Here is a 19,295-nt window from a genome sequence, read left to right as displayed (position 1 = left end):
TTGAACAGGAGTGGTAAGAAGCTAGATCTCTTTGGCTTGCTCTTTCTAGGGGGAGGCATTAGACATGTCACATTAAGTGTGATGCTAGCTGTGCAACTGAGGGAGATCCCTTCGTTCCTAGGTGCTAAGAGTTATCGAAGAGTTTTTATTGTAAATGAGTTTTGAAAAAGTGTGTTAAAAGCTTCTTCTGCATCTATTGAGATGGTTGTTTTATGGATTTTTCTTCTTTATTTTTTTAGTGGAATAAGTGTATTGGTTCACTTTTGAATAACATACCCGAGGCTTCAATCCCTTGTAGTCATGATATAGTATCCTTTTTGTACATTACTAGATTCTGTTTGCTATTATTTTGTTAAGATTTTTTTCTTTGTTTTTGAGAAATAATTGTTCATATTTTTTTTGTAAAATCTTTGTCAGTTTTTTGGTACAGTTATAGTGGATATACAAAATGGTTTGGATGATTTCTTTCTTAAATATTTGATACAGTTTACCAATGGAATTATCTCTGTCTAGGATTTTCTTTGTGGGAAGTTTTGAATTGCAGACTTAAGCTCTTTAATGCATATGGGACCATTCATATTTTCTACTTGTTACGTGTAGGTCTCTATAATTTGTGTTCTTTTCTTAATTTTTTTTTTTTTTTAGTTGTAGATGGACACAATACCTTTATTTCATTTATTTTTATGTGGTGCTGAGGATCAAACCCAGTGCCTCACATGTGCTAGGCGAGTGCTGTACCACTGAGCCACAACCCAGCCCCATAATTTGTGTTCTTAAAGAGTTCACATAACCACACATTAGGCCCTCTCAAAGTCTGTATCTATTGACTGCTCTCTCTCTTTTTTTTTTTTTCCTTTTCCTGGAGTATGGTTATAATTCCCTGACTCTTCATATCTGGTAATTTTTTATTATATGCTGGAAATTTTAGAGGACACGTTGTAGGAGGTCTGGATTATGTAGCCCTTTAAATAGGGTCAAATTTTGTTCTGGCAGACAGTTAAATTTCTGTCCAATCCTCTTGATCTTACCAGGCTTGTTTAATGCTTTATAAAGTGGGGCTTTTGTCATTAGCCTAAGATATGTTTGTTCTCTACTTTAGACTTGGTCTCTACTCCCACAGCCTGGCCTTTCTATGGTCTTAGTTGATTGCACACAATCCTCAGCGTGGGTTCTCCACTGTGACAGCAGGACCTCACCCTGCCTGGTTCTTCTGTTCGCTCTCAGCCTTTAACCAGCTGTGCTATGTCAGGTCTCTTGGAGTCTCACGAGCATATGTAGAGACTATTTGGTGACCATACCCTGTCAATGTTTTAAGAAAAATCCCCATATGGACTTTTGGAGTCCCTAGAGCAACCTCCTTTTTCTTTCCTCCTGCACTTATGTTTCAGCCTGGTCAACAGATTCAGTCTGTGATCTCTGCATCCTTAGCAGTGTGGGACTGTGTCCTGAGCTGCATCTCTCTAGCACACTGGGAAGATGCTCCAGGCAGAAATCTGGAGAAAGTGGGGCTTACCTTGTGCTCCCCTTCCTCAGAGATCATAGACTTGTGCTGCCTAGTGTCTGAAGACCTTTGCTCTGTTTTACTTTAGGTAAGTGAGGATGGGGAATTCCTCTGATGTCATTTACTTCATTGTGGCAAGAAGAAGAAGATAAGGAATACTCTTTTGAAACAGAAATATCTTTAAATCGAGAATTGTTTCTATCAGATCAGCTGGAATCAGGAAAAAAAATAATGGTACTTTAAATTTAAAATTTTATTTAAACATTATTGACATGTTATCTATATGATCAAATTATCAGATCAGATAGAGGATTGTCCCAGAACAGTGCAGCTGTATGAAACAAACCCATTAAGAGGTGTGGCGGGGGTTCTTGCTCAGTGATAGAGTGCTCACTTCGCATGTGTCAGGAACTGGGTTCAAGTCTCAGCACTGTATATAAATAAATAAATAGAATAAAAATCCATTGACAACTAAAAAATATTTTTAAAAAGAGGTGTGTATCTTTCTGGAATTTATAGGGTAAATATAAAAAGATTTAGCAAATATTTGAGATGATTGATTAATTAACTAGATAACTGATATGGCCAAAGTACAGATAAGATAGAAGTTGCTCTGACAGGGTGAAAGCAGATTGACAGAGAAAAGGAGTAAAAAGGGCATTTAAAAGTTTGCAGTCATCCAGGTGAGAAATGATCATAGCTCGGAAAAGATGATGGTGATGGAAATGGAGAGCAGTGGATTTTGAAAGTAGAACTGGCATATTTGCAGTATGAGAGGAATTATGGATGTTGTTTAATTTTTGAGCTGATCAACTGAGTGGGTGGTCATGCCATTTTTACTGTGATACCAAGGAGTGGGCTGGGGATAAGACAGGAGAGAAACCAAACTTTCTGATTTGTTATGTTTGAGTTGCTAGATAGGCAATCAAATGTAAACTGAATAGAAGTGTTAAAATCTCTGCAAGATGATGAATTTACTTTATATAGAACAAATTGGGCTGTCTTTTATTTGAGTTAAGAGCATTAAGCTAAAATATGATTGGGTCTTGTCTGGTAAATCATTAAGAAGTACAGTGCCACTTAATACATTTTCCAGCTTACATTGCTACGACATTCATGTTTACTATCATTAGAAAACAAGTCAGCTTCAGTGAAACTGCTTTCAACCTGACTGAACCTTTATTCATTGGGATATAAGAGGCATTGAAGCTCAAACAATAGTTTTGGTAGGTTCAACTTGTGTGCATGAGTGGGCACGGGCTCCCTCTGGTGGTGATAATGTCTTACTGTTTTGCTTGAAAAATAATATTGTGGAAGATGGGGCTGTCAAGGTGATGTTCCCAGTTAAAAACAAAACAGAAGTCTGGTACAATAGCTCAGGATTCCTGAGCAATTTTTAGCAGGTAGGTTGCTGGGCTCCATGGCTTCCAATACTTCTTTAATTTGGAGAGGAAATGAAGGAGAAGAGAAAGATATCTCCTGATTTGTTTATTCTGACCACTCAGGAATAAGATGAAGAATTATCAAGATATTTGTTAAGTATTTTGAATTCTCTAAAGATAATTTTGTGAATTTACCTATTTTCAATTCTAATTTACTTTTAGAGCTATGATCAGTATAAAAGTCACAAAAATAATACAAGTCAAATGTTACTATATGTATTATTTTAAAATATGGTATACAAATATAGTATGGTATAGATTATCATGTCATAATATATAGTATATACTATTGCATAGTATTTCTTAGATAATTGAAGAATTTGGAGGTTATGCAAAAAGATTATATGCAATGATGAAGTTTAAATCCTTTATAAATTTATGAAATATCCTTATTTGGGGCTTTGAGAGAAGGAAAAGTGATTTGCAAATAAAGTTTCATTCAAACTAATTTCTATGATTAATTTGAAGTGGAATATTGTATAAGGTATAGATGAGGAATGCTTTTGGAAAATCTTGGACTAATATTTGACTGCATGTTTATTTTTTATATGTCATATCTCTGGACAACTCAGGATTCTATCTCCTGAGGACCTTCTCTGGAGAATTAAAACATCTACATAATTAAAAGTCTCTTAAGAAAAACGGCTGTTAATATTTCACTTCTTTCTAAATCCACAAAATGATGAGCTGCAGATCAGGAATTCATCCTAAATTATTGATTAAATGAGTGAAGATGTAAGCATAAAAATAGTACACTCTTCATTAGCTGTAGCTTATTTCATATTTTTTTCAGTCATAGGAGCACTAACAATCAGAGAAAATTAGCATTTTTTTTTTTTTTTTTTGAGTTTTGAATCTTTTTCCTGCCTTAAGTTGTTTGAAAATTCTGGACATTTTGGAGCTCAGTTTAGTTAAAAATATGACCATTATGGTGTTATAGGACTTAAAGATAGACTACATTCCTGAATCTTTTAGGACCAGTATTTATGGCTAGAAAGACTGATGATCTCATTCCAGTTAAGATAACATTTCTGCTAAGTCTTCTGAGATAGGAATGAAAGGCATTTCCTATGGAATTATAATAACAATAGTTTTTTTTTTAACACTTAGAAAATACCCTGATTTTTTCCTGATGATTAAGATAAGAAATTATCTTGACTTTAAAAAATCAGAAAAGGGTCTGGGGATGTGGCTCAGTGGCAGAGTGCTTGCCTAGCATGTGTGAGGCACAGGGTTCAATTCTCAGCACCGCATATAAATAAATAAAATAAAGCCCATTGCTATCTTAAAAGTTTTTTTAATAAAAAATAGAAAATCAGAAAATAGAAAATCAGAAAAGATAGAAAATAATAAATAAGAAAATAAAATTAGTTGTATATCATTGGCACACCTCTATAATCCCTGCACTTGGGAGGCTTGAGGCAGCAGGATCACTTGAGCCCGGGAATTTGACACCAGCCTGGACAACAGCATGAGACTCTGTATCCAAAGAAGAAAGACAAAGAAAAGAAAAATAATAAAAAAAACCCCTGCAATTCCAATACTCAGAAATATCCACTGTTACCATATCTTATCACTGGGCCTAGTAGCACCCTACCTGGGATGCATGTCCTCTTTGCCTATTATTTTTCTCATTCTCCTTCCAATCTCCTTAACAGCATTTGGCTTTAATCTCATGCCATCAAATTATACCACTTGCCACTCCTCATAGTTGTCAGCAACTATGCCCTGTCACTTGCCTTGTTCTTGTAACATTTAGTTCCTGCCTCACTATCTTTCTCTGCAGTACTGTTTCAGAAGTCACCTAATGGATCTTTATAAATAACTGAAAGCAGTTCCATCACCTAATCTCAGCCACTTCTCAGGTCATACTCTTGACTAGTGGTTTTTAGTTGGGGGCAACGTTGTTCCTCACAGGACAATGTCTAGAGTCATTTTTGGTTGCCACAAAGGGGAGGTGCTACTGGCATCTAGTGGGTAGAGGCCATGGGTACCACTAATTATCTTTGAGTGTCCAGATCAGATTCTTACAACAAAGAATTATTATCCAAAATATCAATAATGCAGGGGGGGGGAGGAACCCTCCTATAATGTGCAAACAGCTAATACTATCCTAACTAATGTACATTCCTGAAATAAGAATGATTATCAGTAGAAATTGCTTCTTAGCCTAAATATTATGCAATACTCTAGACTCTTGGGTAACTTTCTGTGAGAATTAGATGCTGGTATAGTTACAACTGAACCACCATTGCTGTGGAATGGAATAATAGGTCAATGCTTTTTAATATTACCACCTTCTCAGACATTAGCATTTAATGGGTTGGCTTGAACTTGGTGAATCAGACCAACCAAATGAAGGAAAGGCAGATTCCATTCGGGAGATTCTTTCAAAGAAGTAGTTTTGAGAAGTCTTTTTTTTTTTTTAAGTATATAATTTTTATTCTTATAATAAGCAAAATCAACATTTAACAGTACTGTTTTTATTCTGAGACTAAGGCTTCATCCCATTCCTTTATCTCCCTTTTGTTTTGACTTCTTCTGAATTGATTGTCTTTATAGACAAATTTTCTCCCTTGAAGAAAAAACTACTTTAATTCAATGACTAGAAAATAGCTTATCATATTCTGTGGACTCAGAAAGTCCTACGAGAACTTCTCAGTCATGCCTTTATTGGCAGAAAAAATGAAATCATTGATGACATTGTAAGCTGAAACTAGTAGTAGAGACCCCAAAATGCTGATACAGATGATCAACATAAAATTTCACAGGACAGAATGTATCAGTGGCTTTGCTTACTCTTGGCCTTTCAGTTCTTAAGATTTGGGAACTTTCTTTCTGTCTTGTTATTTAGACCTCTTGTTCCATTGAGGGGACTGATGAAAGTTTATCATGTTCTCAGTAGGAAAAAAAAATCACTCTTTGACAAGAATTTGGGCAATAATAGATTTCTAGTATTCACTGCTACAGCGGGGGGTTAATAGTTAATACTATGAAGAGCAGGAATACATGGACATTGACTTCAGATTTCTCATTCTATGACATTAAAGACTGTGGTATAATTTCTACTTTAGTAGTTCTCAAGGAAGGGATTTGTGGGATTGATAGTTAAGGATTGAAAAGGACATACAAAGAATGGCCACATGATTAAAAGTCAGCCGATAGCTTTTAGCTTTTGTGGACTCAGATTTTGGTTAGTGCAGAAATGCAATATCAGATGTCACATGAAAGATGGATCATTGGTACACAGTCTACCATCTGGACTGTCCCACCAGTTGCCTTTCCCCTGTGGTTGTTGCTTGTATTAAGTAATCACAGATCATGTTGGAACTCTTACACATAGTAAAAGAAATTGGATGAGTTCTTCTTTTGCCTTTACTTAGTAATAGCTAGCATGATCAGAAACCAAAGCACCTGAATCATTCTTCATTGTATAGTCACTACTGGAGGATATGTGGATTTTGTCCTGCAGTTCTAAGCTTGTTAATTAAATGAAACTCTGGTTATGACTGGTTTTTATGTGATTTTTTTTTTCCTTTAGTGGTACCAGTAGATAAATTACCTGGTATCTTTATACTGACGATTTCTGTAGCCCTCCTTGCTTAGTCTTTGTGTGGTCTCAGCTGGCAAATAAGACCTTCACAGTTTGAAAACTATTAAAGTTAGCTATTAGATTGTAGATGAAGCATGTTTTCAAAAGTGAACATTGTTTTCTTCATTTATAGGAGAAGCCCTGATATTCAAGCAAAAGAGGAGTTATGGAAGCATATTCAGTGAGTATTGTGTTTTTTTTTTTTTTTTAATCCATGTAGTTTGAATGCAGTTACAAGAAAGACTGCTGTAACAGAGGCAGCCTCAGTCTGAGGCCTGGCAGCTAGTCTTATAGCATAATATGGTACATGCAGCCCTGATAACTTCCTCTCCTGAGTTCATTTAATTTACCTATGTCAGACAGGCCAATAGTTTACAAATGAATACCGGGGAAAAAATTCAGAAACAAAAAGATACCCAACACAGGGGACGGAAGCAGATAGAACTGTCATAGGAAACTGGGGACAGTTGAAAAGTGTGGATGTGGGAAAACAAAGAAGGCAAAAGAACTACAGCAAAGTTTTCCTCCCAAATTTCCTTGAACACATTCTAGTGTTTTCATATTTGCTCCCAGCTTATATTAGTCTCACTAACACTGCATTTTGGAACAAGATTTGAAAGGAAGACTCATTTGCTGATTGTGAAAGAGATTAGTGTGTATACCAACATGGTCACTTTTATTTTCTTGCTTCTTTTAGAAAGGAACTTGTGGATCCCTCCGGAATGTCAGAAGAGCAATTGAAAGAGATTCCATACACTAAAATAGAGTACGTATTTGCAAATATTTTCAAAAAAGTTTTATTTGTGCATCTGAGGGAGTTATTCATTCTTACCCTTCAGTTGTGTTCCACACAGTGCCTTAATTTGTATATTTTAACTAAAGTTAAAAGTAAATGTAGAAAGACAGGTAGAAAAAGGTGTATCTTCTTTCTGCAGTCCAATACATGGCCCTATTTATATATGGTAGGTGTAAGGGGGCTTTTGATGAGTAATGTCTGTTTTAAAATATTTTTTTTTCTGAAATAGTCATTAATTGGTAACAAAATTTGTATTTATCCATTATTTTAGCATCGAGAGAATTGTTTACCACAAAACTGTCATGTAAGACCAAGATGGTTCCTGTCAGAGCTAGCACATTCAACTGGATAGTCTTCATGAAAGCCTAACAGGAATCTCTAATCACCTGTCAGTGTGGGCTACAGTGTACCTTTTACTGTGCTTCCTGCCTTGCTATAATTGGTTCAGAGAAAGTGGGTGCCTTCTTCGTTGCTTTAGTTCCCCTTCTGCAACCCATGCTTCTTTCCCACACAGAAGAATTGCTGGTTGGTACCTGTATTTATGCCAAAGAGTGAATTTTTAAAAATTAAGATATAATTGATAAAAATTATAGATATTTATGGTATATGATATTTTAATGTTTACATTAAAATCATTAAACCAAGCTAATTAACATATCTATCACCTGACATATTTTTGTGGTTGACAGAATTAAGATCTCAACAGTTTTCAAGTGCAGATCAAATTCTTTTTTTGTACTAGGGATTGAACCCAGGAGCGCTTTACCTCTGAGCTACATTCCCAGCCCTTATAATTTTTTTATTTTGAGACAGAGACTTGCTAAGTTGCTTAGGGTCTCACTGAGTTGCTGAGGCTGGCCTCAAACTTACAATCCTCCTGCTTCAGCCTCCCGAGTCACTAGGATTACATGTGAGCGCCACTGTGCCTGGCTGAAGATCAAATTCTTAATGACTAGTTAGTTAGTAGCTATGGTAATAATCAACTTTTTCTGATAGCAGTGCCATTTTGTCTGCAGTGTAGATTTTTCTTCCATACTACTGGAAAGCATTCAACTGTAAGGGATAATTTCATTGAAAATTTGGTGATAAATATACACACACACACACACACACACACACACACACACACACACATACATGTACATGCATACAAGTACTATAAAAGCTTCATATTCATGTGTGGTCAAGGGAGCATTTTCCTACTGTTAATAAGTGAAACTTAAGTCACTCAGGCTTTCAGAGTCCAGAAGAGACAAATTATTTTAATAATCTGTTTGAAGGTCATTTTTTTCTTTTGTTTTTTATTTTCAAAATTAAGGAAAAATTCCAAATTATTCTGTTTTGACTTTTGGCATATTTGTTTCCTTGTTTTGTGTGTGTGTGTGTATTTTTTGGTTTGTTTGTTTCTTGTTCAGGACTCAGGGTGACCCAGTCCGTATCAGGCATTCTCATTCACCACGAAGTTACCGTCAGTATCGCAGGTCCCAGTGTTCAGATGGAGAGCGATCGGTTCTCTCAGAAGTGAAGTAAGTAGGTAACCTGGGGATGTCATCAGCCTGGTGGCTCCAGCAACGCAGAGTCTGGTAGAGCTCTCTGCAGTGATGGAAATGTCCTGTATCTACACCATCACCCTCTTTCAAGTTAAGTTCTGATTCTAGGTATTATTCATTAATTCTAAAACTCATCTCTGCAGTTCAAAAACAGATCTTGTACCACCACTTCCAGTGACTCGTTCTTCAGACGCTCAGGGTTCTGGTGGCTCTACAGTTCATCAGGTTAGTAATAATAAAGTTCCTGGGTGTTGTAATGACAATTATGATGACAGTTATGAGAAGCATTTTGTGCTTTGGGGAGTTCCTTCAGATAAGCAGGGTGATGAATCTTTTAACTTCCTTTTTGAGATCCTGTTAAATTAAGATGTACAAGGAATGAGGAGTCAGTGCTCAAGAACCAAGACACAGCATGATTAAGTTAGGAATGAGAGGTAGAGGGTAGTATGTGGTCTAAAATGATCTGAAGCTTGGGACCATGCCAAGTATAATGAAGACTGAGACATCATTAGATCAGATTAAATCACTAATTAAAAAAAAAATCTTTTAGGTATTTTTTGAGCCAGAGAAAGGAAGAGTAAGTGATAGATTAACAGGGTAGGGGAACAGATGTTCAATTGTTAACTGATGGCAAACAGAACTAGTTTAGTTCTGTCCTCCCCATTAAAGAGAATGAGCTTCATGCTAGAAATGTTTTACAAATGTGGTTAAAAGAGAACTCAAGGACCCAGTAGAGCACCTCGTTGCTTTAAGAAAATCAAAAAATAAAAAGAGAAAAAAATACTTAAGAAAAAAGAAAATCACTTTAACACTCAGTGGAAGTACATAGATGTATCAGGGAAGCACTGTAGGAAGTATATTTCTGTAGTGTTTGATATCTTTCATGGTGTCTTTTTTAGCAAAATGGAAAAAAATGTGGGCTGAATAAGATATAGCTAGGTAAACAGTCACTCCAAAACCAAAGTTGATGTTTATGAAGGATCAATTATTTGCAATTCTGTGGTTTTCATTCTTGTTTCGATGGTGGATTCCTTAGAAGAGCCAATTATAACTATTGTCTCTCCTCATAAAACTGTATATAAATGCATATAGTTTTGTATATTAATACAGGGAGTTCATGGACCACCTGCAAAGCCTGGTCCCAGTGGTATCCATTATGTGCTGCTTTTCATAGACCCTGTTTCTTTCTTATCAATGACTTGAACAGGATGAAATAAGCCTGTGCTAATGTAGCTTAGATTCCCTAGAAACAGATTCTTCGATGGAAATTCATATGCAGGAAGTTTATTGGAAAGTATCTTTAGGATTAACACTTGTTGGGGAGTGAAAAAGGTTTGGCAGAGGCAAGAGTTGTGTGGTACAGTCTTAATTAAGGCAGTAGTTCTGTGGGAAGCTTCAGAGATGGCCCTTTATCTTGCCTTGAGACACTCAACACTCACCATTTGGCAGTTGTCTGATAAGGGGTGCTTCTGGGAAGGGTTTGATCTTAGGTGACAAGGCTCTTTTCAGCAGGGGGTAGTTCCTGGGAAGGAGCTCAGTGTTGAGCCTTACAGTAGCCAACTCTCCTGGCAGCTGGAGGAATGAAAGTCTTCAATGGAGATTTGGCAGTAAAGACAGTTTCTGCTATAATCTGCATACTGTTTGATTAGTTAAATCTGGGAGAGCTAATAAATTGTCAAAACAGATTATTTGTTTCAAGTTGAAAGCACTTTTTCAAAGTTACATTCATGATTGATAGTTTGGGCTTTGCATTCAGAAAGCTCAATCCTTTTAGGATTATTATGATCATGGTCAGTAAGTATTATTAGCTTTCAGAGTTTTTTGTCTTGTATTTAAGTTGGTTTCAAGAACAGGAATTTTATTTTACTGTAGTTTTACTTTTCCAACTACTGTAGATCCTCCACTAATCTCCATCAGTGAGGAATTTCAAGAAACACAAATTGTACACAATAAATGTTGAAAGGGAAGCTCTCACTTTGCTGCATACAATTACTCAGGTGCATCTTCTGATCAATGGTCTGATTGTGAGCCTGATTCTGGGATGCATTTGATTTAAAATTCAACAACTTGGTAATGAGCACTTCTAAGGAGTGACATGCACTGGTCTGAGCACTCAAAGTATGGCCAACTGGCCATTTAGTCTGCTGCCTGTTTTCGTATAGCCCAGGAAGTAATAACAAGTGTTTAAAAATATACATAAGAGACAATGTAGTCCACAATCTGGCCCTTTACAAAAGTTTACTGATCCTGGTCTACCTACTTAAAAGTAAACAGGAAAAGCAATCAGAATAGTAAATATTCTAAAGAAATAAAGGTCCAACAGTCAATAGGGTCAACGTTACTTTAGATAGGGTGGTCAGAGGCCACCTTAGCAAGTGGCATTTAAAGCTGAGATCTAGCACGTGAAGACCAGCCATGTGGGTAGGTAGAATGCTGGGGCACGAGGTGGGAAACGCTGAAACTGGAAAGGGCCTGGTTACATGAGGAGCCAAGACCAGTGTGGCCTGAGCATAGTGAATGATGGGGAAGGAGAGTAGATTAACTAGAGGACCCTTAAAGGTCAGGGGAACAAGGTTTGGATTTTTTGCTTTCCAAAGTGCCAAAAAGGAAGCCAATTATCTGGCTACCATGTAGGGAAGAATCTAGAGTGACCAGTAGAAGCAGGAAAGTTGTTTCCTAACTTCCTCCATAGTGCCAGAGTTCTGACAGTGGTCTGGTTTATACCTCACCTGGTCTTTTCATGCACAAGGGAATAATGAATGGGGTGAATTAAGAACTTGATTGATTTATTTCCTTAGGTATGCAGAGAGGACAGATTCAATCTTAGACAAATTTACAAGGTGGTGGTTGAGGCCACTTCCTAGCTCTTGTACTAGTGATTCTGAGAAGGTATTCCTTCTCTTCACATACACTAGCATCCTACCACAACCTCTGGCTATCTAGAAATCTATTTCAGATTCACACTTGCTATTCTTAGCAGAATTATTCTATCAGGACTGCTTACAAACGAAGGCAATCATCAGAACAGATAAAAGACAACTATTTCCTAAAGGATGATTTGTTTTTTTAAGTCCAAATGACTCAAAATAGGAATATGGATAGTGTAGCCCACTGTGTGAAGGTATACTTTTTTGGAAGAAAAAAATGCTTCCAGTCTGATCTACAGACTGGTTGGGTCATCTCTAGTAGGTAAAGGCAGGAAGGTTGAGTGAAGGAAGTAGTTTGAGGTACTGTTAGTTGCTTTCACAGGGTCTCCCCTCACAGTTGTGGGTTGTGTACAAAATTCAATTCTAGACGTCCTGGGTATAGTGCCCAGGCTCTGGTAACTCAGCAAGCCTGTTTCTCTATGATGAACACTTACATCACAAATATCCTTGAGTCTCCCCACCTCAACTGTGACAAGTAAGTGGCCCTAAGACATTGTGATATACATACCGTTTGATTGGGTGACTGCTGCTGAAAACAATTTGTAATTTGGGAAGACTGTAAATTACTTCAAGCCGTATTTTCATCTCTCTGCCCTGCTTGGAAAAGTTTGAAGACTGTGAGCCTGGTTTAGAAATTATTCACAAAAAAATGACTTATTTGGGTGAATCATGCCTAATCCTCATGAAATTCACCAAGTACATAACTGACATTTTTATCGTTTATTTTGAGGGAGTATTTGTCAGCTTTTGGTATTATGTACTTGTAACTTGGTTTTTTTTAATAATAATTGATTTGGCTGTATTGTCTTCTGACTGTATTTTCTCAAATTTTCATTTAGAGAAGAAATGGGTCTAAAGACAGCCTGATTGAAGACAAATCTCAGACACCTACAAGCAATCTGGCTGGAAAACACACAGCAAAAACAATAAAAACTATTCAAGCTGCTCGCCTCAAGATAGAGACTTGATCCTGGTGAAGGGCCAGGGTTGGGAGTGGGAGGGGTGTTGTGTGCCACTGGTACTTTTTAAACTGTGAATTTACTCAAACCTTGCAAGTGTTTCTTCAGCACAAGAAGGATCTTTTGGTTCTTTTAAAGGTTAACTACAGCATACCTGTGCTGAAGGGCCTTTTAACTGGAAGGATAGTCTTGTAAAAACTCACTTTCCTTTCTGAAACAGGGTAACAAACTATACAACTCTATCTTGTATCTGTCTACCACCAAGACCAGATGCTTCTGATCAACCTGGAATCCTGGCCTGCAGCTGGCTTGCTGTGCAATAAATAGTACACCAAGTGGGAGGAAAACATTCTTCCCAGCTCTAGGTGGTTTTCAGCTTGTGCTGTGGTGCACAAGGACTTGCGGTTTTGCGGCATCACTTTCAAACTGCAGATTTTTATTGATATAGTTCTTTGTAATATTGTATTTTGTGGCATTAAGTTCCACTGGTTATTTACAAATGTTGTAAAAAGCTTTTTTAAGTGCTGCTTTTAATTTCTTAAGTGCCCTAGTTGTGTTTTCTGAGGAAAAAAAAAAAAAAAGGTTAAGTGTGAATTTCAGTTGTTCTTCCACCTTACTTGCCTCTTCTTGACCTTTCCTCTCCAGTGACTTTTCAATCTACGGGGAAAATACAAACCTATCTTCCATCCTTTCCTGTCTTTCCATCTGTGCTTGGATTCCATCTCTCCTGATCTCCTCAGGATCCTTGTTTCTGCTCTTATATCTTCAGTCTTTTCCTTTGAGCTCTTATCTTTGCCACCTGGGTTTAAATATGACAAGGATTCAACTTTATCTTCTGTCAGTGTCCTCAAATCATCTAATGCCTACTTAAAACCATGTCTAATATGGATTCTTCTCCCATCACTCCAGTAAAACCCCGTACATGTCACTAAATCCCAAGCATTTATAGGTCTTAGAACATTCTCTTCTGATTTAATGCAATCCTGTTTTGCTTCTACCATTCTGATCATCCTTTACAGTACATCCTGCTCCACCTTTTCACTTATTGGGATTTTTTTTTTTTTCCAAACCTCAGATCTAGAGGACCTTTCTCTACCCAGGTTTCATTTATACCCATGGCCTTAAGACTCCTGTGGCTTACACTCCAGTGTTTTGCCAAGAGGCTACTTGGATTTTTCAAAGGTTTCAACTAGTTAAGCACTGGCCCACAACCTAGACTTAGGGCCAGTATTTGTCACAGTGCAAGCCTAACTCAAGAACATCTTTATTATCAAATCCTATTGACTTTGCCCTTTTAGTACACTGGTCCAAACTAATCATCTCTCTCCTGAACAACTGTAGTAGCCTCCAATTGGCCCACTTGTTCTGAACTGTTCTTTACTATTCTCAAATCTTGCTTTAATAAAACCCAAGCCTTAAGTGATCTGGCCTTTTTACTACCTCTTCAACATCATTTTGTAACATGCCTAAATCCTGTAATAGCCATCTTACAAACCTCATTGAGCATCCAACTCTAAACCAGGGCACTGAGGAGGGAGAGCAACCACAACTGTCAGATGAAAGCAGACTCATGGTCATATTTTATAACCTAAAGGTCTCTGTACATGTCATTTGCCTATCTTTGCCTTGCAAAAAATGGCACCTACCTTAGGTCAACATTGCTTTCTCAGGTTTCCCTGATGTCAAATCCTACCATGATATTTATCTCATAAAGCAAGCTTTACTTTTGTGATATTTCCTCCACTCAGATATAAGGTCCCAGAGGGTGGAATTGTGTTTGGCTTATCATTGTGTTCCCAGGTCCTAGTACATTGCTTTCAAATAAATTTTTTCTGAATGCCTGAATACACTGTTTGTTCTTTCCTACTACATAAAAGGAGAAAAACCTAGTGTCTTAAATTAAAAGCACAGTACTTTGGTATTTTAAAAAAATCCTTAAGTGTACAAATCTAGTTTTAGTAAATATGCAGTGGGTGCATTAAAAGCACACCTGTGACTGTTTCTTTTTGGACCTTGCCAGAAACAATCTTAAGGCTATCAGTGGTTATGATAGCACTGAATATTAATTTTAACTGCTGAGATGTAACAAATATGAAGTTGTTGGATGGAAAAGAAGTCGTCCCTTTGATCTTTAGGTAAGAGGAAGCTATTTTCTGGCAGATACTTAAAACACAAATCTCAAGCATATTAAAGCATTTATTAATATCCCATCTTAAATGTGTATTCTGTCCAAAGGCAGTATTTTAGTACTCCTCAGACTCCTGGAAATTTTAAAATGATCCAAGCAACGTTTGAAGAACAAATTTCCAAAATCCTCACCAAGGACAACCTAAAAGAAAAGAAAATACTCAATTTGAAAAGCATATATTTACATTACATTTTAATAAAGAACTTGGTAATAATAAATCTGCATCACGTTTCAGTATTAAAAGTTACACCACTTCTGGACTAACTTCTAAATGCCCGAGATTTGGCAAGTTTTTCTTACATTTATTACCAAACAAAAATAATGATATCCAGAATGCCAGTACTGTTTTTACTTTTCTCTTCAGGATTGTCTATTCAAGGAAAAAAGCAAACCTCCACAAAAGCTGGCAATAGGTTCCATTTGCTATCAAGTACAGATATAGCAGTATTAATGCTAATAAACCTTTAATACTAAACAACACAAAGGCACCCCAATTTAAAAAATAAAATTTCCCACAACTTCTATTTTGGTATCACCCTACCTTAAGTCACCTCTGTGCTCCCAAGGTAGTGTTCAGAAGCCAATGTCTGATTCAAGCATCCATTTTCCACCTGAACAAAAAAAAATGGTTTGAACTAGTTGAAAGAAACATACGCTTAACACTGGCGGACTTTAAGATGCAAGTACATACAAATTAATGTAAATGTGAACTGTTACTTATGCAGCTCCTACACCAAAGATATCATATTTAAGGGCAGGAAAAGGCTGCAAAGTATTTATTTATGCCTTTTTTGACACCACATTCACTAGTTTACAAAAGTGAACGGGCAACACAAAGGCTACGTGAAAACAAAGTTCGGCCCTACCCATGGCACAGACTGCAGACTGGTTGAGATGAATTGTTGGTTACTGCCTGAAAAGAAAACAACTAGTCCTAGTACTTTTTTTTCTTAGGATTGAAAATCCTGTTAATGAAAACCGAAACGAAGTTTTAAGCGGTTGGATGGAATTCTTAAAATCCCGAGTAAACCGGTCAACTTGGCAATGACAAGAAAACTTACCTACAAAGTCGGTGATACTCATTAAATTTCCGCCAAGCTCTGCACCTGAACACACTTGTAGTGATCCGCATTTCAAAGGGCACTTTGCCTCGAGGTTGACCCACTTTTTACAGTGGGCTCGGGCAGGCACAAGGCCAGTTATACTGGGGGTGGGGGGACTTTCCTGGTCACGCGAAAAAAATTTATACTTATGCTCAAGATTCCCTGGCAAACAGCCGACGATCAATAAAAGTAAATCTAGTTAATTTCCCCAATTGCCGGGAAGGGAACGTAGGCCAAAGTCCGCCTCAGGCCCTCAAGAGGACCCTCGGAAGATGCGGCCGAGATTAGGCCGATGCCAAGGGCGTCCTGAGACCTGGACTTTCAGTCCGGTCCGGCCGCGGCAGGCGCCTTCCCAGGATCAGGGGGGTCGCGCTTCCTCGTCCCGCGGCCTGGCGCCAAGGCGCGGGAAACGGCGTGTCCAGTCACCCGCCATGCCCAAATCCCCAGCACACCGCAGACGGCGCGCAGAATGGGAAGAAAAAGGCGGAACGGCTCTCCCACAATGCTTTTCTACAACTGGAAGGGTCCACGGAGCGAGGGACGCGGGGAGAACGGACTGTACCATCGGCCGCCGCACTCTCGCGCGCCGCCGTGTGGCCGGAGGGAAAAGTGCTCAGTGAGGGGCTGTGGGACCGATTTCCTAAGGAAAGAGGAGCGGAGGGAGAGTCCCATTTGAGGATGGGTGACCCGTTCTTTCCGTAAGGAAGGAGGTTTTATCACGCGTGGATATCCTACCATCTTTTCTCCCAGGGTCGAGAGCGTATGGTCAGTGCTGAGCAACGGACATGACCCAAAGGACTTTGGACCTCTCGTGGCCAACTAGGGAAGAGTAAGGCCATTCATTTAAAAAAGTTGTATTGAGTACTTAAGAGTGCTCCGGGATTTGTTCTGAATGCCTGGGAATCAGGGTGTGAATGAGACAAAGTTCCCGTCTTACGTTCGAATTGGGCGACGAAGACCCAAAACCCTTAAACAAGTGGATACTGTAATTCCACACAGCATTAAGAACCAAGAAGAGGGAGGGATGGAATGGTGTTATTTGCCGGGGTGGGTGGGGAGGGTGGAGAGGGTTGGTGGAGCTGGAGGCTGTTATGTTGAGCGGCTTCAGTGAGTCAAGGACGGGTGTTTTCTGACTAGGAGGGAGGATGGGAAAGGTGGGGGCGGACTTCATGAGAATCAGAGGGAGACCCGAAGAGGACCAAGTGGGAGTGGGAGACGGAGAGGAAGAGGGAAGTCAAACAAACAAACAAACGAACAAACAAGAAGAAAGCAAAAGAAGGCAAAGCAATGGAAACAGAACAACACTGTCCAATAGTGATGCAGTGCGAACCACGGATGTAATTTAAAAATTTCAAATTGCCACATTGTAAAACATATGAACAGGTTAAGTTAATTTAAATAGCCTAACCTATGCTAAATATTATTTCAACATATATTCAATAGAAAATTATTAAGAGGATGTTTCATATTTTTGAATTCCTACTAAATCTTAAAAATTTGGTGTATGTTTTATACTTCCAGCACATTTCAATTCGAACCAGGCACATTGCAGGTGCTCAGTAGCTCACTGGGCTAGTGATAGAAAAATTTGGAGGTAAACTTCTTTTCCTTTCTATATTGGGGATTGAGCCTGGGATGCTTTACCACTGAGTATATCCCCAGCCCTTTTTGTTTTTTATTTTGAGAAAGGATCTCACTAAGTTGCTTAGGCTGACCCGGAACTTGGAATCCTCTTGCCTCAGATTCCTGAGTAGCAGGGATTACAGGCATGCACAAGAGAGCCAGGCTGGAAGTGAACTTTGAGTAGAGTGTGTGAGGATGGTCACACAGCATCTGGGGGACAGCTTGACCAGTGTGACTGGAGCAGAGCAGGAAGTGCAGTGAAAAGATGCAGCAAAAGAGGCGTCTAGGGAGACCTATAGGCAGTCATACAGGGAGAGAATTGGTATTTCATGCTGAAATTTTAGAGTTAATTATCATCACAGAAATAAAGCAGAGGTTGTTAATTGGCTTTTTTTTTTTTTTTTTTTTCCTGATAACCATAACTTCTTGAAGAGACAGGAAAGGCAGTGAGAAGGTAATATGGTAAAAAGAAAATCTTGTTCCTGTAAGTCCCAGCAGAGACTCAGCCAGAAACCACAGTCTTTGTCTGAAGCTTTCTTTGAATCTTACTGCTAAAAAACAAAAACCAAACAAACAAAAAGTGAAAGCAAGAAAAGAATTTATCTCTCAACCCATCAAGTTGTATACGTTAAATACTTACAGCTTACTATATCTCAAGCATACTCCAACAAAGTGGTTTGAAAACAGAAAATGAAAATATAGGTTTACAGCCCAGTAGTCATCACACAAGAACTAACCCCAGTGATAAGAAATTCAGCTTGGGAATATGAAAGAGTAAATGTGTAATGATCAAAAGAAGGTAAATAATCCAGATCTACATACATTAGGAAGTCACTGTAACATCCAGTGTGAGAGAAAGGTTAGATGTGGAGAAGATACCACCAAGACTTCATTTAGACATGAAGTAATCAGTGTGGGGATTAGAGTCTTGCCTTCTTGGTAGAGAGAGGGTGAAGAAATTGCCTCCACTGGGGCAGCCGGCAGGCTTAGGTTTATATCTAGTCTGATACTTGTTCCCTTAGGTCTGATACTTGTTCTCAACTTAGTGAGAATCACCATTCAGAGCTTGACTTTCCTCATTTACAGATAGCATTTATGCACATGTACTATATGGGTTAGTTTAAAGAACTAAGAGAGGTTTGTGGAATTGTGTAGCACTGTGTATGGTACATAATGACATGTAATAAATGACTCAAATGAGTTAGGCTCTTCTAATATTTATCTCACCCCAAGTTTGGAACCTTCCTAGATTAAGTTGTTAAGGAAGGGGTGGGGGGATGTTCTGCTGTTTTTCTTGTAATGATATTGTGTTTTTGCTCCCGACGTATTCTCTCTTCCTTTTTTTTAAATATCTTTCTTAGACTTAGGGTGGTACAAGAATAGATAGAGGAAGTGTTTGTTGCAATATTAAATTAGTGCTGGGTGTCAGGAGGTCAATTCTAAATTCTTCAACTTCCTGTCTGTTTCAGCCTCACATATCCTGGTAAGCAAAGCCCAGTAATTAAGTATAGGTAAGCAGAAAAGATGAAGACGATTGGGGATATGTCCTACCTAGTCTCCTCTCCACCCTTGCCTGCAGGGCTGAGGCACTGTGTAAGGACATACAAGCCACAC

General features: G+C 38.2%; 1 protein-coding gene, 1 long non-coding RNA gene and 1 other non-coding gene across 6 annotated transcripts in view; 1 reads left to right on the top strand and 2 right to left on the bottom strand.

Annotated features, from left to right (window-relative positions):
- Positions 1 to 14,685, top strand: part of Epb41l4a (erythrocyte membrane protein band 4.1 like 4A) — a 237,217-nt gene extending 222,532 nt beyond the window's left edge. For 2 of the 4 annotated variants that reach the window (XM_047555670.1, XM_047555668.1), the window contains 5 exons: positions 6,669 to 6,716; positions 7,233 to 7,301; positions 8,747 to 8,857; positions 9,025 to 9,106; positions 12,648 to 14,683. In XM_047555670.1, the coding sequence (XP_047411626.1) occupies positions 6,669 to 6,716; positions 7,233 to 7,301; positions 8,747 to 8,857; positions 9,025 to 9,106; positions 12,648 to 12,776 (439 nt within the window). In that variant the 3' untranslated portion in view covers positions 12,777 to 14,683. Of the gene's footprint in view, positions 1 to 6,668; positions 6,717 to 7,232; positions 7,302 to 8,746; positions 8,858 to 9,024; positions 9,107 to 12,647 lie in introns of all 4 variants that reach the window. The other 2 variants (XM_047555669.1, XM_047555671.1) reach the window with 2 other exon arrangements.
- Positions 14,686 to 14,945: 260 nt separating this feature from the next.
- Positions 14,946 to 16,530, bottom strand: LOC124986857 (uncharacterized). The gene is made up of 3 exons (XR_007109103.1): positions 16,017 to 16,530; positions 15,497 to 15,566; positions 14,946 to 15,096 (listed from the first exon to the last, which is right to left on the bottom strand). It is a non-coding gene; the product is annotated as an uncharacterized LOC124986857 (long non-coding RNA).
- Positions 15,664 to 15,796, bottom strand: LOC124987745 (small nucleolar RNA SNORA13). Its single transcript, XR_007109260.1, has one exon. It is a non-coding gene; the product is annotated as a small nucleolar RNA SNORA13 (small nucleolar RNA).
- Positions 16,531 to 19,295: the final 2,765 nt, after the last annotated feature.

This window comes from Sciurus carolinensis, chromosome 6, assembly GCF_902686445.1.
Source record: "Sciurus carolinensis chromosome 6, mSciCar1.2, whole genome shotgun sequence".
NCBI lineage: Eukaryota > Metazoa > Chordata > Mammalia > Rodentia > Sciuridae > Sciurus > Sciurus carolinensis.
The sequence above is the reverse complement of the archived record's forward strand: the minus strand, read 5'-3'. Positions and strand labels throughout refer to the sequence as shown.